The sequence below is a fragment of the Coregonus lavaretus genome (assembly GCF_964263955.1).
Source record: "Coregonus lavaretus genome assembly, chromosome: 26".
Lineage (NCBI taxonomy): Eukaryota > Metazoa > Chordata > Actinopteri > Salmoniformes > Salmonidae > Coregonus > Coregonus lavaretus.
Genome location: NC_140013.1, coordinates 3580195 through 3606045, shown reverse-complemented (window position 1 = coordinate 3606045; position 25851 = coordinate 3580195). Strand labels below are relative to the sequence as shown.

At 45.5% G+C, this 25851-nt stretch overlaps 1 protein-coding gene across 1 annotated transcript in view; it reads left to right on the top strand.

Moving 5' to 3' along the window:
* The window catches only part of LOC311101232 (endothelin-converting enzyme 2-like), a 72604-nt gene that overhangs the window by 5008 nt on the left and 41745 nt on the right, over window positions 1-25851 (top strand). Inside the window, exons 3-5 of the mRNA XM_084142344.1 lie at window positions 11702-11788; window positions 20536-20680; window positions 20991-21271. Of these exons, the coding sequence (XP_083998470.1) occupies window positions 11702-11788; window positions 20536-20680; window positions 20991-21271 (513 nt within the window). The remainder of the gene's footprint in view (window positions 1-11701; window positions 11789-20535; window positions 20681-20990; window positions 21272-25851) is intronic.

The following is a 25851-nucleotide window of genomic DNA, read 5'->3' as shown; positions in this document are numbered from 1 at the left end:
ATGGAACCAAAAGGGTTCTACCTGGAACCAAAAACAGTTATTCAAATGGTTCTTCTATGTGGACAACCGAAGAACCCTTTTAGGTTCTAGATAGCACCTTTTTTTCTAAGATTGTAGAGCTCCATGCATGAATGTGCATGTTATTATTGTCAGTACAGATACCAAATCTAGGTTTAATACGTGCCACAGTTGTAAAATGATTGCAAAAACAGGAACACGCTGTGATGAAACGATTAAATAGCCTTTCTCTTGCCATGCTCGTGTTTATGTCTCTCTCTCTCTCTCTCTCTCTCTCTGTCTCTCTCTCTCTCTCTCTCTCTCTCTCTCTCTCTCTCTCTCTCTCTCTCTCTCTCTACCTGTCTCAGTCTTTCTCACTCTGAGGAATGTGGCTTTCGTTCTCTTGGAACTTTCTGTCCTTTTTTAAATAATAATGCACAAAGAAGCAAGCTTGCAAAGAAAATGGACCCCCCCTCCCTTTCCCTCTACGGGGTAAAATGACCCATCCATTTTTCTCTGCTTCCTCTATTTCACCTCTCTATCTCATTGTCACTGCTTGTGTGCTTGTTCTGTGTACTTCCCCTTTTCCTACACTTTTTCCTCTCCTTGTCTAAGTAGTATATCAAAATCAGTTTTATTCATCTCACACTGTGTCAATCCCTATCCCTTCTCTCTTTCTTTCTATCTTTCTTCTTTCTTTGTCCTCCCAACCCCCACCTCCTTAGCAGATTCCCGCCTCTCCTCCTTCACTCTCTCTCCCTGTGTCTGTCTTTCATTCTCTATGTCTCTCTCTCTCTCTCTCTCGCTCTCTTTTCTTCTCAACCCCCAGCTCATGCTGTTTGTCTGCTTTCTCTTAGGTAAGTAAAGCGGAAATGTTCTCAATTCTCTCTCTCTCTCTCTCTCTCTCTTTCTCTCTCCTCTCTCTCTCTCCTCTCTCTCTCTCTCTCTCTCTGTCTCTCTCTCTGTCTCTCTTTCTCTCTCCTCTCTCTCTCTCTCTCTCTCTCTCTCTCTCTCTCTCTCTCTCTCTCTCTCCTCTCTCTCTCTCTCTCCTCTCTCCTCTCTCTCCTCTCTCTCTCTCTCTCTCTCTCTCTCCCTCTCTCTCTCTCTCCTCTCTCTCTCTCTCTCTCTCTCTCTCTCTCTCCCTCCCTCTCTCTCTCCTCTCTCTCTCTCTCTCTCTCTCTCTCTCCTCTCTCTCTCTCTCTCTCTCTCTCTCTCTCTCTCTCTCTCGCTCTCTCTCTCTCTCTCTCTCTCTCTCTCTCTCTCTCTCTCTCTCTCTCTTCTATGATTGTTCTAACCTGAGGGAATGAGCTTATTTCCCATAAACCAGCTGTTGACAGCTGTGCTGTGCTGGGGTGTGTGTCAGGCTGTGTGTGTATGTGCCGGTGTCTGTGTGTGTGGGAGGGAGTTCCTGTGACTCTCTGGCTTGGGCTCATTTTCAGAGAGAAGAGAGAAAGGTCACGAATTGAAGAAAAGAGGAAAGGGAGATTGCTGAACCCTGACTTCCGTTTCTGTGTCGCTAGTGAGCAGCATTCCGGCGTGTGTGTGTGTGTCTGTGCGTGCGTGTGTGTGAGCAGGACTCCAGTCCAGGACGCAGTGGGCTGATAGATAGAGGGGTTTGAAATGGTAAAGGACATGGATCCTCACGCACACCACACTCACACACACAAACACACACACACACACACACACTTATGCACACCCACACAGAGATGCACACTACCATTTGAGGGTATAGTGTGAGTGTCTGTGAAGGTCAAACACTGAAGTGGTGAGAGAGGGAGAAGGAGTGTGTTAGCTCTGAGATGTAAGCAAAGAGAGGGATGTTATTTACTTACGGCTTCTAAGGACAGCATCGGCCCACAGCTGGCTGCACTCACTAGTGTGTGTGAATTTCATGCTGGTGACACAAGGGACAGATGTTTTATAGGTGAAATTGTTTTGTGCTGATGTTTTTGCAATATATCAGTTTACATGACTAAAATATTGGCATAACATCAAGAAGCAAGAAATAATCAGATCCTAAAGTTTAAGACAGTTCCTAAAAATTGTTGTATATTTATCTTTGAGAGTTCCTCCTCATTTGTGCTGCTTTGTTTCTGTCTGAGGTCTTTGCCGTTTCTCACTATTGACTTTTAACGTCATTTTAAAATAAGCTAAAAGATACATTTTGGCATGTTGTCATACAATGTGGGTGTTACAGATCCCCTATCAGAGGTAAAAGGTCAGTTTCCTGACAGTGTTCCTAATTCAATGGCCTTGCCTGTTGCCGACACTCCGGGATGAAGTTTCCCCTAGGTACAGATCATCAGAAAGGTTGTTCCCAGGGTGCAGTGTGTGTGTTTGGTTTGTAATCCCACTGTAGCAGAGCCTCGTCTGTCAGTGCTGCTGTGTGTGTGTGTGCGTGTGCATGCGACGGGGCATGACCCCAGTGACCCGGGGATGCGTCCCAAATGACTCCCTATTCCCTATATATAGTGCAGGTTCTGGTCAAAAGTAGTGCACTATGTAGGGAATAGGGTGCCATTTGGGAGGCATTCCTGCACTCTGGTGTTTAAGGAAGTGATATTAAAGGTATTTGGGACGCCATAGATCGAAATAGCTTGTATTGAGCGATAGCCCTGATTCTCACACACAGAAGTATGTCTCTTCTGCCTGTGCGAAGCAGGATGTGAAATCTGACACCACTTGAAGCTGGGATGTCCCTCCTACCATTTCATTCGTTCTTCCGACTGTCACTAACTACACATATGCCTGGAATCCTTACATCATAACGCAGCAGGAGAGAGTGGTTTCGACGCTGTAGCACATTCAGAGATTGATTTATAGCCCATAATCTAAAATAATTCATAGATTTTAAACAAAAAACACTTTCTGTTTGTCATAGACGGACAAGATTAATATGAGTTGAAAGGTGAGTTCCTAACAAGTTCAGGAAGCCAAGCTAGATCTATGTGAGACGTTCACAGCGATGGGGGCAAACGTTTTGATCAAGAGAGACCTTTAGAAAATATGATTTTTTTTCTAAAACTAAATATACAAATATGTATTTTACAGTTATAAGGAAAGTGAAATCTTATTGTTAGTTGTTTGAAAAAATATAAGTAATTTCAAGCTATTTTCATATTTGTATCATGTTTGTACTGTGTACTTGAGCTTGTGTCCTCAAAAGTGACTACATCTCAGCAATTTATAACTATTTTTACCAGAAAGGTGAGATTTTAACCTTTCTTGGGTTATGCAGCATTACTAGTTATTGTTTATGGTCCTCTCATGATAAATAATTACTTTTGGGGATTACATAGATTACATTTTCGATTTCATTTAGTTAAATGTAATACTTTTGTGACTATTTTATTGGTTCCATTTCCCCAGGCAACTTGGCAAGTCACAGTGAAACACAGCTTTAGTATTTGAAAAAACTAGCGTTTGAACCCAGGTCTGGTTTGTGTGTATGTGTATTTGTGTGTGTGTGTCTTTACTGTGTATGTGCTTGAGAGTGATGCTGGATGATTATTTGTGTTTAGTGAGTTGGACCTCGCCCATGTCTCATGGCGTCTGTGTGTCTGAGCACCTTCACTCAGGGGGGATCAGGGTCCTGGAGTAAACTGCCCCCTTCCTCCCCTTCTCTCTCTCATTCTTTCTCTCTTTCTCTCTGTCCCTCTCTCTTTCCCACCTTTCTGTCTGTTCCTCTCCCCTTTCTCTTTCTCTGCTTCTCTCCCTATCGCTCTCCTTCTCTCTCTGTCCCCCCTCTTTCTCTCTTTCTGTCTGTCCCTCTCCCTTTCTATACTTCTCTCTTTATATGTCACCCTCTCTCCCTCTCTCCCTCTCTCCTCTCTCCCATAGTCCTCCCTATCGCTCTGTCTCTCACACGCAGTCCCTCACTCATTTTCTCTTGCTCAGTATTCTAGTCAGCAAGTCCTCCTCATCTCACCCAGTCAAAGCAGGTTTTGTTTCCTTCACTCTCTTTGCCTGTGTGTCAAAACATGAGTTTGTCAAAACATGTCTGTATGTATGTCTGTTTACAATATGTGTGCATGTGCGTGAGAGTATGTGTATAACATGATAACCGTATATGTGTGTGCGTGTGTACATGCGTGTGTATGTGCGTGTGTGTATGTGCCTGCGTATGTGTGTGGGAGACTGTGGTGACCTCTGTGGCAATACTGTGCCGAGGTGAGGTGGGGGGTGAAGGGTGACTGTATTTCCAGCTCTTGGGGGCAGAAGGCTGGGCTGTGCCAGGGTGAACTCCACCAACGCCGCTTTCCTTCAAAAACACTCCACAGGAAACCACTTCAAACAATCACATTCCGCACAGTGAAAGTTCCACACCACTCCTGCGGCTCGGGAAAACCTCTCCCTTCCCTTCGCCTCCCTCAGCACGGGTACTCCCTCTCTCTCTCTCTCTCTCTCTCTCTCTCTCTCTCTCTCACACTCACTCTCTCACACACACACACACACAGGCAGGCAAGCACGCATGCAGATTCACTCTTACCCATCCATGTATACCACCGTTCAAAAGTTTGGGGTCACTTAGAAATGTCCTTGTTTCTGAAAGAAAAATACTTTTTTTGTCCATTAAAATTACATCAAATTGATCAGAAACACAGTGTAGACATTGTTAATGTTGTAAATGGCTATTGTAGCTGGAAACGGCAGATTTTTTATGGAATATCTATATAGGCGTACAGACCCATTATCAGCAACCATTAGTCCTGTGTTCCAATGGCACGTTGTGTTTGCTAATCCAAGTTTATCATTTTAAAAGGCTAATTGGAATCATTAGAAAACCCTTTTGCAATTATGTTAGCACAGCTGAAAACTGTTGTGCTGATTAAAGAAGCAATACAACTGGCCTTCTTGAGACTAGTTGAGTATCTGGAGCATCAGCAATTGTGGGTTGGATTACAGGCTCAAAATGGCCAGAAACAAATAACTTTCTTCTGAAACTTGTCAGTCTATTCTTATTCTGAGAAATGAAGGCTATTCCATGCGAGAAATTGCCAAGAAACTGAAGATCTTGTATAACGCTGTGTACTACTCCCTTCACAGAACAGCGCAAACTGGCTCTAACCAGAATAGAAAGAGGAGTGGGAGGATCCGGTGCACAACTGAGCAAGAGGACAAATACATTAGAGTGTCTAGTTTGAGAAACATACGCCTCACAGGTCCTCAACAGGCAGCTTCATTAAATAGGACCCACAAAACACATATCTCAACGTCAACAGTGAAGATGCGACTCCGGGATGCTGACCCTCTAGGCAGAGTTGCAAAGAAAAAGCCATATCTCAGACTGCCCATCTCAATCTTTTCTTTTTATTGGCCAGTCTGAGATATGGCTTTTTCTTTGCAACTCTGCCTAGAAGGTCAGCATCCCGGAGTCGCCTCTTCACTGTTGACGGAAATATTACATTTACATAAGTATTCAGACCCTTTATTCAGTACTTTGTTGAAGCACCTTTGACAGCGATTACAGCCTCCAGTCTTCTTGGGTATGATGCTACAAGCTTGTTTCTCCCATTCTTCTCTGCAGATCCTCTCCATCTCTGTCAGGTTGGATGGGGAGCATTGCTGCAGAGCTATTTTCAGGTCTCTCCAGAGATGTTCAATCGGTTTCAAGTCTGGGCTCTGGCTGGGCCACTCAACGACTTGTCCCGAAGCCACTCCTGCGTTGTCTTGGCTGTGTACTTAGGTCGTTGTCCTGTTGGAAGGTGAACCTTCGCGCCAGTCTGAGGTGCTGAGCGCTCTGGAGCAGGTTTTCATCAACGATCTCTCTGTGCTTTGCTCCGTTCATCTTTCCCTAGATCCTGACTAGTCTCCCAGTCCCTGCAGCTGAAAAACATCCCCACAGCATGATGCTGCCACCACCATGCTTTACCGTAGGGATGGTGCCAGGTTTCCTCCAGACGTGACGCTTGGCATTCAGGCCAAAGAGTTCAATATTGGTTTCATCAAACCAGAGAATCTTGTTTCTCATCGTCTGAGAACTTTAGGTGCCTTTTGGCAAACTCCAAGGGGGCTGTCATGTGCCTTTTACTGAGGAGTGGCTTCCGTATGGCCACTATACCATAAAGGCCGGATTGGTGGAGTGCTGCAGAAATGGTTGTCCTTCTAGAAGGTTCTCCCATCTCCACAGAGGAACTCTGCAGCTCTGTCTGAGTGACCATCAGGTTTCTTGGTCACCTCCCTGACCAAGGCCCTTCTCCCACAATTGCTCAGTTTGGCCAGGCGTCCAGCTCTAGGAAGAGTCTTGGTGGTTCCAATCTTCTTCCATTTAAGAATGATAGAGGCCACTGTGTTCTTGGGGACCTTCAATGCTGCAGACATTTTTTTACCCTTCCACAGATCTGTGCCTTGACACAATCCTGTCTCGGAGCTCTACGGACAATTCCTTCGACCTCATGGCTTTGTTTTTGCTCTGACATGCACTGTCGACTGTGGGATCTTATATAGACAGGTGTGTGCCTTTCCAAATCATGTCCAATCAATTGAATTTACCACAGGTGGACTCCAATCAAGTTGTAGAAACACCTCAAGGATGATCAATGGAAACAGGATGCACCTGTGCTCAATTTCGAGTCTCATAGCTTTGTCATTATAGGGTATTGTGTGTAGATAGATGAGGGGAAAATAATAATATAATTTAATCCATTTTAGAATAAGGCTGTAACGTAACAAAATGTGGAAAAAGTTAACGGGTCTGAATACTTCCCAAATGCACTGTACGTGGAAGAGCACCCTGTGGTTTTAGCTCCAAGGAGTAGGCTTACAGGCGTGTGTCTGTGTGTCTGTGTGTGTGTTTGTGTGTGTGAACATTGCAACTCCTGAACGTAACCCTAACCTTTACCATAGCAAGTTGTTGCATAGACTCCAACCAGTTGAGGCTGCTGAGTGGAGGACGGCTCATAATAATTGCCGGAATGGAGTAAATGGAATGATATCAAACACATAATTCACTCCATTCCAGCCATTACACTCCATTCCAGCCATTACACTCCATTCCAGCCATCATTTGAGCCGTCCTCCCCTCAGCAGCCTCCACTGACTCCACCTGTTACCCAGTCCAGCAGTGCAGGCCTCTCTGTGTTGTTCAGCCTAACGTACAGTAGATTAGAAATATAAGGAAGTAAGCTAGTTAGTTAGTTAGTTAGTTAGTTTGTTAGTTAGTTAGATAGTTAGTAAGTAAGCCTTGTCCAAGCCAGAATTGCCCATAGGGCATTATACACAACATTCATCTCAAGGAAATTGTCATCATTACAACTTACATTTAATCTGTACATACTGTACATTCCACTAGTAAGTAAGTGGCCGGAATGGCTCATAGGGCAGGAGCCTATCTCCTGTTTCTGTAGCTTGAAGTAGCTTGATATACAAGGATCCCCCCTGGACAGGACGCTAGTCTACTACGTAGTTACTCCGCATACAGAGTTCGGGAAATGTTTGGAAACTGTTTACATCTCATACAGAGGTCTGGGGAATTATTTCGCAGGGGCTGTCCTACTGGAACCATAGCGGTCTCATTTCCAGTAAAGCAGCCCCACATGTTCAGCGTCATCCGCGTTCCTCTGACCCAACCTGAACCCTCCAGCTGTTCCCACAACAACCTTTGTGATTGGCCACTCCACAGCTGTTTTGGACCACCCGGTAGCCAATGAGAATGCCCTGGAGACGTCCCAGAACACATTGCTTTAATTTTTAATTGAGTGCCGGATGTCATGTGACCGGCTCTTCTGGTGGTTTCCGTGGAGACGGTGGGGGGGGGGGGGGTTGGGGGGTCAGAGTTGTTTGAGTTAGAGTTCAACAGAAAGGAGGAGAAGAGCCTTGGTCATCATTGGCTTGTCTTTCACAGTAACAGACTATTGATTCATATTTAGGCCTTGTGAAGGGACTGCCTGTCCTCCCCGGCCATGGACCCACAAAACAACAGGATCACTATTCACTACAAATGGCTGTGGGGATTTACTGCATTACTTTGTTTGTGGTTGCTTCCAAAATGGTACCCTACATCCTACATAGTGCACTACTTTTGACCAGAGCCCTATGTAGTGCACTAAATAGGAAATAGGGTGTAATTTGGTATGCAGCCTGGGTCTTATACCAGGCCACAGTTTAAGATCTTATAACAATACACTCACTACCTAGGGACATGAAGTGTGCTCAGTATCTAGAATATGGGGTTTTGTTTATGGACTCATAGGCTCTTACTGTGTAAGACGCAGTGGCTGTTGGAAGAGACTAAGGTTTACCAGGCACACATCCTTTTCCTATCTGGAGATCAGGAGAACACAGTGTACTGAATATTGTAGATAGAAATGCCATGAATAAGGCCTCCCGAGTGGCACTGCATTGCAGTGTTTGAGGCATCACTACAGACCCGGGTTTGATCCCAGGCTGTGTGACAGCCGGCCGTGACCGGGAGACCCATGAGGCGGCACACAATTGGCCCAGCGTTGTCCGGGTTAGGGGAGGGTTTGGCCGGCCGGGATTTCGTTGTCCTCTCGCACTCTAGCGACTCCTTGTTGCGTGCCGGGCGCCTGCAAGCTGACTTCAGTCAACAGCTGGACGGTGTTTCCTCCGACACATTGGTGTGGCTGGCTTCCGGGTTAAGCAAGTAGTGCGGCTTGGCAGGGTTGTGTTTCAGAGGACGCATGGCTCTTGACCTTTGCCTCTCCCGAGTCCGTAGTGGAGTTGCAGCGATGGGACAAGACAGTCCCCTGTAGCTCAGTTGGTAGAGCATGGCGCTTGCAACGCCAGGGTTGTGGGTTCGTTTCCCACGGGGGTTTGAAAATGTATGCACTAACTGTAAGTTGCTCTGGATAAGAGCGTCCGCTAAATGACTAAAATGTAAATGTAACTGCCAATTGGATATCACGAAAAAGGGGTAAAAGTATTATTATTTTTTAAATAGAAAATAATAATTCCATGAATAGAGCTGACATGATTCCTTACGCTGCATGTATGCACAGCCTAGGACGATGGATGGATGGCTTTGGCTTAGATAGGAAGGGATGAGTGATGAGGGGAGGGGAGGGAGAAGAGGAGGGTAGAGGAGAGGAGAGGAGAGGAGAGGAGAAGAGATGAGAGGAGAGAGGAACCTGGTCAATGGGTTTGAAGTGGGCGGATGAAAGGAAGGTTTTGAGAGTAACCTATTAGAAAGGTCATACAGAGAGTACTTTGCGTGCAAGTGTGTGTAGGTGTGTGTCTGTTAGTATGTGTGTGTGCATGCGCGTGCGTGCGTGCGTGCGTGTGTCTCAGGGGATTTTCATAAAAGTATTCTATAAGGAACCATTTCTTGGAAGTGGGTGTTGTCATAGAGAAAGAGAGAGGCAGAACAAATATCAGTCACCTGTGTGTGTGTGCGTGTGTGTCTGTGTGTGCGTGCGTGCGTGCGTGCGTGCGTGTAGGGCCATTCACTGTAGAAAAGGGATGTTAGTCTCTCTGTCAGTGTTTTCTTTACAGATGGCCATCCACAAAGCTCCTAACATCAGTGCCACACCATCCCATTTACATCAGGTCGATCAATAGCCAATAGCAGTTGGCTTTAATGGGCTGCCATTGTTGTCTCCTCTGTATTGTGGCCATTGCCTTGGTGCGCACAGACACACACACACCATTATCAATAGGCCATCATCGTCACTATGGAAACAGTTGGTTTCTTTAGTAGCCTGAGCCGTTATCCTTATTCATCAGTTTCCAACAAGAACACTAACCAATCTTATCTACAACCCAGTCTCTATATCTTATCTACAGCATGTCACACACACAGACATGCACATACTCGCACACATGCATGCACAGACACACACACACACACACACAGACACACACACCACCAATTACGCACCACTAATACACTCTGTATTACAGTTACCCCTTTGTTAGTCATGTATTGGTTCCCTCCAGCCACACACCACACCAGCATCATACAATTCATCTCCGCCCTCCCTGACAGCCTTCTACTTTATGACTCTAACTTCTCTTCCCATCGCGTCCCTTATTAACCTGGTGAGAAGGGTCTGCTGGGAGGCAGGCTGTGGGAAAGGGAGAAGGGAGGAACATCATCAGGTGGGGACCAGTGTGAGAATAGCTACAGACAGCAAGTGTGTGTGTGTGACTGCTTCTGGTGAGGAACTGTTGTTTTATGTCTCTTGAAACTAGTGTGCTCCTCTTAGTTTGTCTTGTCTTGTTATACACGGGTTTGGGATTTGTTGGTTTTGTTATGTGTGTTGTTTTTGGGCTCACTAGCTGGCGACATCCAGAACAATGTTAGGCAGAGGAAGATGTTCGTTGCATGTATGTGTGTCTGTGTGTGTGTGTGTGTGTGTGTGAGAGAGAGAGAGAGAGAGAGTCAGCGTTCCAATTCATCCCAAAGGTGTTCAATGGGGTTGAGGTCAGGGCTCTGTGCATGTTTGTCTATGGAGATTGCATGGCTGTGTGCTCGATTTTATTCACCTGTCAGCAACGGGTGTGGCTGAAATAGCCAAATCCACTAATATGAAGGTATGTGTCCACATACCTTTGGCCATATAATGTACGTGGTATGTTAAGGGCTTTGGTGTGGAGCGTGCTGGTGTTTCTATGGGGCCTATCACAGAGACATTTCATTTAACTGAGGGAAGGCTGAAGCACCGATTCTCTTTCCCATGGATCTAGGTTGAAAATAATTAAGGTTAAGGCAACGTAATAATTCCATTGAAAATAAACATATTCACTGGACCAGCGCAGTTGATGATTCTACACGTTTAAATGAATAGAATGACAGTAAAGCAGTTATGCTATGTGTTTGCTGAGTATTTAGCTGAAATTCACTACGATTGTATTCATTTTCAACTTTGATGGCGAACATTCCGTACGGCTACCATTCACTCCCAGTCATTTCCGCTCTGGTGCTGGTTCAATAAATGTGTTTAATTTAGAACGCTTCTGCATGGAATTATTACATTGCTCTAATCTTTGTTATCTTCAACCTAGCCATGAATGAGGAAGTTATTTAGACTTGCCTGTGTAAATCAAACATTACTGTAGTTATCCATTGTTAAATAAACTCTGTGTGTGTGGATGGGTGTGTGTGTGTGTGTTTGAGTGTGTGCGTCTGTCAGTGCTTGTGCATGTGGTATGTTATAACCTGGGAAGCTTAATTAAACACCAGGATTTGGATCTATCCCCTGGCGCTCCTGTATTTAGTCTGCTGCTCTGTTCTGAGTGGGAGTTGTCTGGCTCAGTTCAGCGGCCACTCATAAGATGACCATGCTACAAAGAACCAGGAGTCACTAGATGACCATGCTACAAAGGACAGAAATGGCTATCATTAGAACGTTTCACCAAGCACATCAAGATCAGGCCGTACACACACATACTCCTGTGTTCTGTGTTCCATCAGTAAACATACTCACACCTTAGTGTGTGAAGAGAGGATAATGCAGTGTGACGGAATGGCAGAGATGAGAAACCGTAAGGGGGTGTCTCTCCGACTTTCTCCTCCATCTCTCCCTCTCTCTCTCTCTCTCTCTCTCTCTCTCTCTCTCAAGGGTGGCCTGGTTGTTTTCTCTAATACATTCCTTCATTCCAAGACGGTACTGATGTGAAGTCCTGTCACTTCTCTGCACTGCTTACTCTATCTCCTCTGGTGAAAGCGCAACTTCTTTTTTTATTTCTCTGCTATTATTACTGCCGCTAACTCTCATTTATTCCTTTCTTCCCCATGCAGATGTCCAGCTACAAGCGTGCAACGTTTGAGGAGGAGGAGGCGGCAGATATCTCAGCTGATGGGGGCATGTCTCCGGACAGTGTGGAGGTCAGTCTGAGCTCAGTTCCCCACTAATGGTAAGGTACCCACGGGAAACTTCACCCCAGAGCATTATTACACAGAATCTAGGTTTAAGGTGCTGTTAGATTATCCCAATGAGCAGAAACAGAAAATGCTTAATGAAAGTACAGTTGAAGTCGGAACTTTACATACACCTTAGCCTAATACATTTAAACTCAGTTTTTCACAATTCCTGACATTTAATCCTAGTAAAAAATCCCTGTCTTATGTCAGTTAGGATCACCACTTTATTTTAAGAATGTGAAATGTCAGAATAAAAGTAGAGAATTATTTATTTCAGCTTTTATTTATTTCATCACATTCCCAGTGGGTCAGAAGTTTACATACACTCAATTATTATTTGGTAGCATTGCCTTTAAATTGTTTAACTTGGGTCAAACGTTTCGGGTAGCCTTCCACAAGCTTCCCACAATAAGTTGGGTGAATTTTGGCCCATTCCTCCTGACAGAGCTGGTGTAACTGAGTCAGGTTTGTAGGCCTCCTTGCTCGCACACGCTTTTTCAGTTCTGCCCACACATTTTTTATAGGATTGAGGTCAGGGCTTTGTGATGGGCACTCCAATACCTTGACTTTGTTGTCCTTAAGCCATTTTGCCACAACTTTGGAAGTATGCTTGGGGTCATTGTCCATTTGGAAGACCCATTTGCGACCAAGCTTTAACTTCCTGACTGATGTCTTGAGCTGTTGCTTCAATATATCCACATAATTTTCCTTCCTCATGATGCCATCTATTTTGTGAAGTGCATCAGTCCCTCCTGCAGCAAAGCACCCCAACAGCATGATGCTGCCACCCCAGTGCTTCACGGTTGGGATGGTGTTCTTCGGCTTGCAAGGTACCCCCTTTTTCCTCCAAACATAACGATGCTCATTATGGCCAAACAGTTCTATTTTTGTTTCATCAGACCAGAGGACATTTCTTCAAAAAGTACGATCTTTGTCCCCATGTGCAGTTGCAAACCGTAGTCTGGCTTTTTTATGGCAGTTTTGGAGCAGTGGCTTCTTCCTTGCTGAGCGGCCTTTCAGGTTATGTCGATATAGGACTTGTTTTACTGTGGATATAGATACTTTTGTACCTGTTTCCTCCAGCATCTTTACAAGTTCCTTTGCTGTTGTTCTGGGATTGATTTGCACTTTTCGCACCAAAGTACGTTCATCTCTAGGAGACAGAACGCGTCTCCTTCCTGAGCGGTATGATGGCTTTATGGTCCTATGGTGTTTATACTTACATACTATTGTTTGTACAGATGAACGTGGAGTTGGGAAATTGCTCCCAAGGATGAACCAGACTTTTTTTCTGAGGTCTTTGCTGATTTCTTTTGATTTTCCCAAGATGTCAAGCAAAGAGGCACTGAGTTTGAAGGTAGGCCTTGAAATACATCCACAGGTACACCTCCAATTGACTCAAATGATGTCAATTAGACTATCAGAAGCTTCTAAAGCCATGACATCATTTTCTGGAATTTCCAAGCTGTTTAAAGGCACAGTATGAAACTTCTGACCCACTGGAATTGTGATACAGTGAATTATAAGAGAAATAATCTGTCTGTAAACAATTGTTGGAAAAATTACTTTTGTCATGCACAAAGTAGATGTCCTAACCGACTTGCCAAAAATACTTGTTTGTTAACAAGAAATTTGTGGAGTGGATGAAAAACGAGTTTTAATGACTCCAACCTAAGTGTATGTAAACTTCCGACTTCAACTGTATGATTTTATGTGGGAAGCACTGGAGTCCACATGGGCCATCATCCCTGTGGAATGCTTTTGACACCTTGTAGAGTCCCTGACGAATTGAGGCTGTCCTGAGGGCAAAAGGGGGGGTTCAACTCAATATTAGGAAGGTGTTCCTAATGTTTGGTATACTCAATGTATATGGCACTTCTGGGTGTAAATAGCTAATATATGTTCAGGCAGGTGACCCAAAAAATACTCCTGGTTTGGGTAGTGCCTTTCAGACTTTAATGTCAATCCCTGAGTCACATATACTATTCCCATTTTACATTTAAATTGACATTTTAGTCATTTAGCAGATGCTCTTATCCAGAGCGACTTAAAGTTAGTGCATTCATCTTAAGACGGCTAAGTGGGACAACTACATATCTCAGTCATAGTAATTATATTTTTCCTCAATGAAGTAGCTATCAGCAAAGTCAGTTCTAGTAATTGTATTTTTATTTTTAATCCCCACCCAAGACCGGGGTTCAATCCTCACATCCACCCTTCCTAAGTGCAAAATAATGTCCTTTTTTCTTTTACTGTTTACATTTTCTTGAACTACACTAAATTGATACTTCATAGTAGTCCCTCATGAAACACTGAATGCCAAATCGAGAGCTGGCCGGTATTCTTGCAAAATTGGGTTCTCGGTTCCGAAATTAACTTTATAGTGATATTTCATTAATTAGAAAGTCACTCTGAAAGAGGAATGGATTAAATATATATATATATATACAGTGCATTCGGAGAGTATACAGACCCTTCCCTTTTTCCACATTTTGTTACGTTACAGTCGTATTATAAAATTGATTTTTTTTTAAATATCATCAATCTACACACAATACTCCATAATGACAAAGCGAAAACATGTTTTTCAAAATGTTTAATATTACAAAAATACGATTAAAAAATATATCTTATTTACATTGGTATTCAGACCATTGGCTATGAGACTCGAAATTGAGATCAGGTGCATTCTGTTTCCATTGATCATACTTGAGATGTTTCTACAACTTAATTGGAGTCCACCTGTGGTAAATTCAATTGATTGGACATGATTTGGAAAGGCACACACCTGTCTATATAAGGTCCCACAGTTGACAATGCATGTCAGAGCAAAAACCAAGCCATGAGGTCGAAGGAATTGTCCGTAGAGCACCAAGACAGGATTGTGTCGAAGCACAAATCTGGGGAAGGGTACCAAAAAAGTTCTGCAGCATTGAAGGTCCCCAAGAACACAGTGGCCCCCATCATTCTTAAATTGAAGAAGTTTGGAACCGCCAAGACTCTTCCTAGAGCTGGCCGCCCGGCCAAACTGAGCAATCGGGGGAGAATGGCCTTGGTCAGGGAGGTGACCAATAACCCGATGGTCACTCTGATAGAGTTCCAGAGTTCCTCTCTGGAGATGGGAGAACCTTCCAGAATGACAACCATCTCTGCAGCACTCCACCAATCAGGCCTTTATGGTAAAGTGGCCAGATGGAAGCCACTCCTCAGTAAAAGGCACATAACAGCCCACTTGGAGTTTGCCAAAAGGCTCCTAAAGGAGTCTCAGACCAAGAGAAACAAGATTCTCTGGTCTGATGAAACCAAGATTGAACTCTTTGGCCTGAATGCCAATCGTCACATCTGGAGGAAATCTGGCACTATCCCTACGGTGAAGCATGGTGATGGCAGCATCATGCTGAGGGGATGTTTTTCAGCGGCAGGGACTGGGAGAATGGTCAAGATCGAGGGAAAGATGAACAGAGCAAAGTACAGAGAGATCCTTGATGAAAACCTGCTCCTAAGTGCTCAGGACCTCAGACTGGGGTGAAGGTTCACCTTCCAACAGGACAACGACCCTAAACAGACAGCCAAGACAACGCAGGAGTTGCTTCGGGACAAGTCCCGGAATGTCCTTGAGTGGCCCAGCCAGAGCCCGGACTTGAACCCCATCAAACATCTCTGGAGAGACCTGAAAATAGCTGTGCAGCGACACTCCCCATCCAACCTGACAGAGCTTGAGAGGATCTGCAGAGAAGAATGGGAGAAACTGTCACAGATCCCCCTGGTACTGCTGCTCATTCCATTCACCAGCTCCGGAGGTCTACGTCACCAGCCTTCTAGGCGTCACTGACCTGGTTCATTACCACCAACCCCAGACTGTCTTGTCTCATTACGCACACCTTAATTCCCCCTGATTAATATGTGTATATATGTGCCCTCTGTTCCCCATTGTCCTTGTCGATTATTGTCCCATGACCGTTGGTCTCGTGAGTACCGTGTATTGTGCTCTTGTTGTTACTGGTCTCGTCCCGTGTATTGTGTAGTGGTTTACACCTCGCTTTTTTGGGGGGTTACATCCCTTTGTTATATATATATATATATATATATATATATATACGTGTTTGTTTTGGGCTTCGTCCCCGCCGTTTTTCATGACGTACCTTGTTGGGTGGAGTAAATAAAACCCCTAATACGTATTCCTGCGCCTATCTTCTAATCATTATACAACGTGACAGAATAATCAACCTATAAAAATGGAGACAGTGAGAAAGGCCGAGCTGGCGACCATCGTAGAGACAGTCCAGCATCACAAGGACTGTCTCTCCAGACTCAGCAGCGCCATGGACAGCGTGCTGGCAACCATCCTGCGGTTGGAGGGGAAAGTGCAGTCCCTCCAGTCTCCAGCACCGGTTCCGGCACCAGCCCCTATGCCACCACTACCTGCCTCCGTCCCATCCGAGCCAGTCAGCGGAATTCCCCTGTCACTCCTGGAGTGCTTTGACGGCACATTAGCGAGATACAAGGTTTTCCTTCTGCAGTGCTACCTTTACCTCGTTCTCTACGCCGAGGCTGTCTCCGGGAGGGACAGGGTTGCCACAGTCATCTTGGCACGGACCGGACGGGCCCTGGACTGGGGTGCCGTGGTCTGGAAGACGCGCGGACTCGAGGTCGAGTCCTACGAGCGCTTCACCCTCCTCTTCCGCTCGGTGGAGGCCGCTCGATCATCCTGTGGAGGGCCAAGATGGGGGTGAGTGTCTACTCCGACTACGCCAGGGATCTAGGACCGCCTCGGAGTTCTCCCTGGAGTTCCGGACCATCGCGGCCTCCAATGGATGGAACGAGTCGGCTCTGGTCACCGTTTTCCGCAGTGGACTGCAGGAGGCAATACAGATGGAGTTAGCCTGCCGTGATGACAACCTGTCACTCGACCAGCTCATCAGCATGGCAATGCGGTTGGACAACCACCTGTGGTCCCGACGAAGACCTGGGCGGAATCCGGAGCCCATGGCTACACCTGCTCCGTGGCCAGAGCCGATGGAGGTGGGCTCTGCACTTTTGCCCGAGGCAGAGCGTAGGAGAAGGAGGAATCTGGGCCTATGCTCCTATTGTGGTGAAAGGGGTCATTTCTCCCCGATCTGCCCTCTATCCACTAATAGGCAAAGAGGCGAGAAGCCAGGGATCTCCTCTCCTTCTCTGTCAACTCAACCAGTGTGTTTTTCCATTAAATTCCCTGAATACCCAAACCCCTCACTCCCGTTAGCTCTGATTGATTCTGTAGCTGTTGGGAATCTTTTAGATAGCACACTGGCCACTGCATTATGCATTCTGTTGGTTCCCTTAAAGTCACCCATTCCGGTTCGAGCCCTGGATAATCGTCCAATAGGCACAGGGCTCGTACATCAGATCACTGTTCCTGTTTCTCTGCTCACCCATGACACTCATTTAGAACAGATCACCTTTTTGATTATAGATACCCACACGCACCCCGTTGTTTTAGGTCTCCCCTGGTTGAGTTGGCATAACGCTGTTATTTGCTGGTCCGAGAGGAGACTGCTGGGTTGGTCGCAGGAGTGTCAGGGTAGGTGTCTGGCGGTGTCTGTCAACACCACTACAATGGAAAGTCCGGACCACACCACTCAAGTGGATTTACCGGAGGAATACCAGGATCTGGACCGGGTTTTCTCTAAAACCCAGGCTACATGCCTGCCTCCTCATTGCCCCTGTGACTGTGCCATTGACCTTCTGTTTGACGCAGTCCTCCCGAGAGGATATGTCTATCCCCTCTCCTACGCGGAGACCGAGGCAATGAGACCTACATAAAGGAGAGCCTCCAGCAATCTGGTGCGCATTCATGCAGGAGACAAATAGAAAACTGCCTTTTCGACGACCACGGGGCATTACGAGTATCTCGTAATGCCCATTGGCTTGTCTAATGCTCCTTCAGTCTTCCAGGCCTTTATTAACAAAGTGTTTCGGGACATGCTGGAAAGGGTGTAGGGGTTTATATAGACAACATTTTGGTCTATTCTGCTGACCGAGCCAAGCATGTCTCATTAGTCAGGTCTGTGCTGAGAAGACTGTTGGAGCATAATCTCTATGTTAAACAAGAAAAATGATTGTTTTTCCAGTGGTCCGTGTCCTTCTTGGGCTACCTCATATCCACGGAGGGAGTGGAGATGGAGGAGCAATGCGTCAGCGCAGTCAGGTCATGGCCCATCCCCAACTCTGTGAAAGCAGTCCAGCGATTTCTGGGGTTTGCCAACTATTTCCGGAAGTTCATCCGGGCCTTCAGCACGGTGGTCACATCTCTTACCTCCCTGCTGAGAGGAGGTCCCCAGTGGCTTCGTTGGACAGCGGAGGCAGAGAGGGCGTTCGAGATGCTGAAGGCACGCTTCACCACTGCTCCCGTGCTGGCACATCCCGACCCCTCACTCCCCTTCATCGTCGAGGTGGATGCCTCCGAAGTAGGAGTCGGGGCAGTGCTGTCCCAGCGCACCTGAATCCTTCCAAAACTGCGGCCCTGCAACTTCTACTCCAAGTAGCTGAGCCCCGCCCAGAGGAACTACGACATAAGGGACCGGGAACTTGGTGGTCAAGAAGGCTCTGAAGGCGTGGAGGCACTGGCTGGAGTGGTCCAAACACTCTTTCCTGGTGTGGACGGCGGACCACCACAACCTTGGCTAGGGACGTCTGGGTTTACATATCTTCCTGCTCCATCCGTGCCCAGTCTAAGATACCCAGACACCTCCCTTATGGAAAGCTCCTTCCCCTGCCGGTTCCACAACGACCCTGGTCTTACCTCTCGGTGGACTTTGTCACTGACCTTCTCCCCTCCCAGGGGAACACCACCGTTCTCGTCGTTGTCGACCGGATTTCCAAAGCTTGTCACCTCCTTCCACTACCTGGGCTCCCGTTGGCCATGCAAACTGCAGACGCTCTTTTTACACACGTCTTCCGGCAATACGGGATCCCGGAGGACATTGTGTCAGACCGCGGTCCTCAGTTCACCTCACGCGTATGGAAAGTGTTCATGGAACGCCTGGTGGTCACGGTCAGTCTCACCTCCGGGTACCATCCTCAAGCTAATGGGCAGGTGGAGAGGGTCAATCAGGAAGTGAGCAGGTTCCTGAGGTGTTACTGTCAGGACTGGCCGGGGGAGTGGGCGGATTTTCTACCTTGGGCTGAGTACGCGCAGAATTCCCTCCACCACTCCTCCACTAACCTCACTCCTTTCCAGTTCGTGTTGGGGTATCAGCCAGCCCTGGCACCTTGGCATCCGAGCCAGAACAAGGCCATTGCGGTGGATGAGTGGTTTCGGCACACTGAGGAGATCTGGAACGCTGCGCACACTCGTCTCCAACGGGCCGTGGTCGGCACAAGGAACAGGCCGACCTCACTGCAGTGAGGCGCCTGTTTTCTCTCCAGGCAACCGGGTCTGGCTCTCCACCCGGAACCTGCCCCTCCGCATGCCCTTCCGGAAGCTGAGCCCGCGGTTTGTGGGGCCATTTAATGTCCTGACCAGGGTTAATGAGGTAACGTACCGTTTGCAACTCCCTGCTGATTACCGCATTAACCCGACTTTTCATGTGTCTCTCCTCAGGCCAGTGGTGCCTGGTCCCCTCGCTGAGGCTGGACCCAGTGACACCCCGCCTCCTCCTCTAAACTTCGAGGGAGGTCCGGCATACTCGGTCCGTGAAGTCCTGGATTCGAAGCATCGAGCGGGGCGTCTCCAATACCTCATCAACTGAGTGGGGTACAATCCAGAGGAGCAGTGCTGGGTTCCTGCGGTGGACATCCTGGACGTTTCACTGACCAGGGATTTTCACCGTCGGCGCCCTGACAGAAGACTGTCTTGTCTCATTATGCACACCTGGTTCCCATTCCCCCTGATTAATATGTGTATATATGTGCCATCTGTTCCCCATTGTCCTTGTCGATTATTGTCCCATGACCGTTGGTCTCGTGAGTACCGTGTATTGTGCTCTTGTTATTATGGGTCTCATCCCATGTATTGTGTAGAGGTTTACACCTCGCTCTTTTGTTTGGGTTACATCCCTTTGTTATATATACACGTGTTTGTTTTGGGCTTCGTCCCCGTCGTTTTTCATGATGTACCTTGTGTCGAGTAAATAAAACCCCTAATACGTATTCCTGCGCCTGTCTTCTAATCATTATACAACGTGACAGAAAATCCCAAAATACAGGTGGGCCAAGCTAGTAGCGTCATACCCAAGAACACTCGAGGCTGTAATCACTGCCAAAGGTGCTTCAAAAAAGGACTAAATAAAGGGTCTGAAAACTTATGTAAATGTGATATTTCAGTTTGTTTATTTGAATAAATTTGGTAAAATGTCTAAAAACCTGTCTTTGCTTTGTTATTATGGGGTATTGTGTGTAGATTGATGAGGGGGAAAAAACAATTATCAATTTTAGAATAAGGCTGTAACATAACAAAATGTGGAAAAAGTCAATACTTTCCGAATGCACTGTATATATTTATTTTGACAGTATGGAAATCAGAAGGGGGTACAGGCAGGTGGGGAAAGAACGGTGGGAAGGGTAGACTTGAACCCCAAACTCCAATGGGGAGATTTATATATGTGACATGTGCCAGGAGTGTTACACCTCAACCACAGCTCTGCACAAACGGATGCCCTCTTGACTATGTCTGTGGTACTTGTGATGTCATCCCAACATCTCTTCTGTCTCTGACTCATGTGTTTCCACAGGTTGGCTTCCGGAAGGGCGGCATCCAGCTCCTTGGTCCTATGGGCAGGAGGACGCAAATGGAGGTGGTGCTGGCTGGCGTGCTGCTCTCCTCTCTCCTCGCCCTGTTCGGATGTGCCGTCACGCTGGGCATGCACTACAACAAAGGTGAGAAGCCTTTGGTTACACACACTCACGCATGCATGAACACAAATACACACCCACACACACAAGCAAGCACACACACACACGGGTTATGTCTTATAATAAGGCTTATAATATGTTATGTCTCCCTGTGTATCAACATTTCAACTGGCTGGTGTTTAGCAGTGTCATTATGAGTGATTATTAAGACATTATGGAGTCATACATGCTTGTGACAAAAGTATTGTGAACTTGCATTATAACCACATCATGAAGCATTATACTGTACCTTTATAAACCATTACAGAATTCTGTTTTTCTGCCTTGACACCAGACCCAGCGCGGAGCCTGTGTCTGACTGAGGCCTGTATTACGGTGGCCAGTAAGATCGTAGAGGCCCTGGACCGCAGCGCTGACCCCTGCCAGGACTTCTACCAGTACGCCTGTGGGGGCTGGGTCCGCAAAAACCCCCTCCCTGACGGACGCTCTCGCTGGAGCACCTTCAACAGCATCTGGGACCAGAACCAGGCTGTCCTCAAACACCTGCTGGGTGAGTTGGAACCAAATACACAATACACAGACACACTCACACACAAACACATACAGTACACACACGTATATACTGTAAACATACCGTATTACCGTATCAAAAAAGAGCACGATTTCGTGACAATGTTGACAGTGTTGGGAGTGTGTTGGCAATGTGTTAACAGTGTTGACAGTTTTGAAAGGTGGAAGTGTTGACAGGCCTGGTTCTAGTTTATTTGCTGGTCTGTTCAGGTCAGCATATAGAGCCTGGTCCCAGATCTGTTGGGGCTGTATGGCCAAACTCTTGACAGCACAAACAGGTCTGGGACCAGGGCATGCCAGATTGAATAATGGCCCACCCAATCAAGCGGACTTAAAATATATTACAAAAATACAATAAATGAACTTGATTCATTGGTTGTATTGTCTCCTGACTCATCAGAACGGTTGAAAATACAGTAGGAGGTTCCTGGGATCTAATTGGTTATATAGCAATCATATGGTAAATCAGAAGCCTACAGTTGAAGTCCACAATTTGGGCAGCACGCGCGGGCAAATATAAAATAGCTGATTGTCGAGTTGAGGCTGTCAGTGAGAAGCATCTAAAATAGCCCTAGGCCTATTGCAACATTTAAAAGTTCAATCACGGAACGAACACAAAAGTCAGAATGATCCAAGAATTGTAGTGTACACTGTAAAAAAAAAAATCCTATTGTTTTTACAGTATCTTACTGGCAGCCAGTAGTTTATTCCCATTAGTAGGCTACACCAGGACCTATCTCTTGGCACTAGTGGAGTGCGTCAACCATATTCCTGGTGAGTGCACATATTCACGGTCTTTATCATTGGGTGAGGCAGTCACTGGAACGTTTAGGCCTAGATTAGATGGTTGCATTCAAGACGAGGTCGTTTTTATTGATCTCCGTTTGTCAGTATCAGCAGAGTAGGACTATCCTGTCATTTTTGTAGTATGCCTATTATTAAAGATTATGATAGTGTCGTAGAATTGCATGAAATGAATTTATAAATGGCAAAAAAATTCCTGGATCCTCCTAAAATGTTTTCCTCTAGCCGGGGCTGAGCTGCTTCCCCAAATATGAAAGTCATCTATGATATTGTAGCCTATTTCATTATGTTTGTTTACTGTTGGACTCGGACAGTCGGCCTGTTTTTTCCAGCGGTGTTGTAACTTGTGTAGTTGCGCTGCCTACTTGCCAATCCCTTTGTGGTGTTTCTTGGTCACATTTATCCTGTGTTGTGTTAAATTATGCAATGTGATTGCACTAATTTTCACTTAAATTCGTTGGGGTATTTTTGCTGGAAAATGTTGGCCCAGTCACTTTTACTCATGCCCAGCCACATGGCAATTTCTGCCTACGCCACTGGACCAGGCTAGTCAGCATCTACAGTGCTGTGTGGTTTCTGAGGCCAGCTGATTCAGCTTGCCTTGCTAAGTGGGCAGACCAGGGATGTGTCCCGAGTGGCACCCTATTCCCTTTAGTGGCACCCCATTACCTTTTGCCCTTGTGCACTATGAAGGGAATAGAGTGCCAGTTGGGACAGAACCCAGACCTGTGGCTGAGGGCCACTCACAGTGCAGTTCTGGTGAATACCTTGCTGCCTCCGGTGCATGCAGAACTTTATGCTCCATTGAATGTTAAATTAAAACTATTCCCTACTGGGATGCCAGCCTCACTCCACTGTACCAGAGGTTACTGTGACACTTTCAGCCCTACTAGCGGGAGAGCCACTGAAGCTTAAAGAGCGTGTGTTTGTGTGTGTGTGTGTATGCTTGTGTGTGCATGTGTGTATGCTTCTGTGTGTACTTGTGTGTATGTGTGTGTACCAGAGGTTAATGTGACCCTGTTTGTTCCCCTTTAGCTGCCCTACTAGCAGGAGAACCACTGAAGCTTAAAGAGGGAGTGTGTGTGTGTATGCTTGTGTGTGCATGCGTGCATGTGTGTATATTTGTTTGTGCTTGTGTGTGTACTTGTGTGTATGTGTGTATATCCGTACAGTGAACAATATTATGCTTGTCCGAATGTGATTGTGTTAGCGATTCAGAAGAGAGATATGGCTTTCTCCCAGTAGTCTGTTTTGATGCTGCTTGTCAACGGTGCCTTTTTGTTCGACCATACAGAGAAAAAACAAACAGCACTTAATGAACTGTGCGCTGGTTTAGAATTACTCCTCGTCAACAACAGTCAGGAAGCAGTGTCTGGCTGAGGGCTTGTCCCAAATGGCACCCTATTCCCTATTTAGTGCACTACTTTTGAATAGGGTGCCATTTGTGACGTAACCTGAGTTGTCCTCTCAGTAAAGTGTGTGTGCGTGTTGTCCTCTCAGTAAAGTGTGTGTGCGTGCGTGCGTGTGCATATGTGCATGCGTGCATACAAGCTTGGGTGCTTGTGTGTGTGTGGGATGCTGCTAACTTAATAGCAGAATATTCCAGCTCTGAGTCTTTTCATTTAATTAAGTCTGCAACCATCAGTGTGAGATGGACCAGACCATCCTTTGAGGTCACGTCATAAAAAATAATAATATATATAATGTTGACAAAAGGGCATGAGTTATAGCTTCTGTATGATAATTAATTTATCTGTTCTGCAGCGCTGGCCGGTCATATTTCAGCAGTGTGTGCGTTGCCATGACAGCAGTGCTTCAGAGCGAATGACGATATGCAGCTTTGGCGAGCATGTGACTAAAAAACGATCCTACCACATCCTGTCTTCGATCTCCTCCTCTCGTTCTCAACACCTTTCTTCATGTTTTTTACTCACTTGTTTCACATGTCATTTCCCCTGTGGGTAGCACTCTAAAGCTTGCTGCTTAAAACCCCTAACTTCCTATCTCTCTCCCCCATCTTTCTCGTTCTCGCTACCTCTCCCTCTGCTCTCTGTCTCGTTCTCTCTCCCTGACTCTCTCCCATCTCGCTCTTTCTCACTCTCCCTCTATCTCGCTCTCTTTCTCTCCATTTCCTTCTCTCTGGATCTTCAGTGTTTATTTTTTCCATTGATGCAGATGAAGGCTGCCCACTAAAAACAGATGGTTCTATATAGGACCAAAGAAGGGTTATTTGGCTTATAACCTTAGTGGATCCCTTTTTGCTGCTATATGGAAACTTTTTTTGAAGATTCTATAAAGAACCCTTTCCTAAGGTAAAAAAACCTATATAGAACGCTTTTTTATGGTTCTTTATAGAACCTTTATGGAGAATGGTTCTATAAAGAACCTTTCTCAATCTCAAAGGTTCTTTGTAGAACTATATATGGGTATTAATTCTGGTTCAATAGCCATATTATATTGTTAAAATTCCATAGGTTTTATTATTATGTTTATTAACAAGTTGAGTAAGGTGTGCTAGCTCTGGAACGGCTGGGGGTCCCTGAGGAGAGAATTGAGAGCTACTGACTTAGTCAACCGTTCAAAATTGACACAAGGCCATACGTGAGTCTTTCAGAAGACACCATCACTGGCCATAGTCATATACTGTATGTGTGTGTGTGTGTGTGTGTCCCAACCAGCCCCCAGCTCCCTAACTGCCAGATCAGTCAGCCATGGTTCAACCGCGGTTTAACTGTCCATGACATCCTGTTATTTGCTTCAAACCTGTCCTCATCTCCTGTCATGGTAATTCACTTACAGTGAGGGAAAAAAGTATTTGATCCCCTGCTGATTTTGTACGTTTGCCCACTGACAAAGAAATGATCAGTCTATAATTTTTATGGTAGGTTTATTTGAACAGTGAGAGACAGAATAACAACCAAAAAATCCAGAAAAACGCATGTCAAAAATGCTATAAATTGATTTGCATTTTAATGAGGGAAATAAGTATATATATATATATATATATGTCTTTGTCAGTGGGCAAACGTACAAAATCAGCAGGGGATCAAATACTTTTTTTCCTCACCGTATACTGTAAAAAATAAAAAGTTAATTTAACAAATTATTATTTAGTAACTGGTTCCACTGCCTTTTTTAGTTTACTTAACTTTTCTGTCAGTGTTACCTGAACTTAACATTTTTCATTGGCCCAAATTTAGATCCAAAATTAAAATAGTGCTTTTAACATACAATGTTTTCAATTTACGTATTTGACACACGTTGACACATATTATTACATTGAGCATGATCATTTATAAAGTAGTTATTATTCAACATGTCCTCACCTGGGATTGGAACTCACAACCAGTTGGTTCACAGCATTCCAATCTTCTTACTGTGCCATCATTACTGTGGATGACTTTTTTCACCTGAATTCCTACACTTTGCACTTCAAAGTAAGTCTCAGCTCTGTTAAAAGTACATTCAAGAAAAACTATTTTATTTATCATAGTGATAAAGGAGTAACATTAAAACCGAAAATAAGTAAATCAAATCAATTATGAGAGAATAGTCAGATTAACTGATAACTGGCACAGACATGGTGGCATAGCAGGAAGATCAGAATGCCATGAACCAAGAGGTTGTGAGTTCAAATCCAGACAAGGACATGTTGAATAATATTTACTCTATAAATGAGCATGCACAATGTCAACGTGACAAATATGTATGTTGAAAACAATGTATTTTAAAAGCACTGTGGGCGTCCCTAACCTAATTTTTCTCAAAACCAAATGTTTCTCAAGTTGGAGCTTTGGGCCAACTAAACTTTTTAAGTTCAG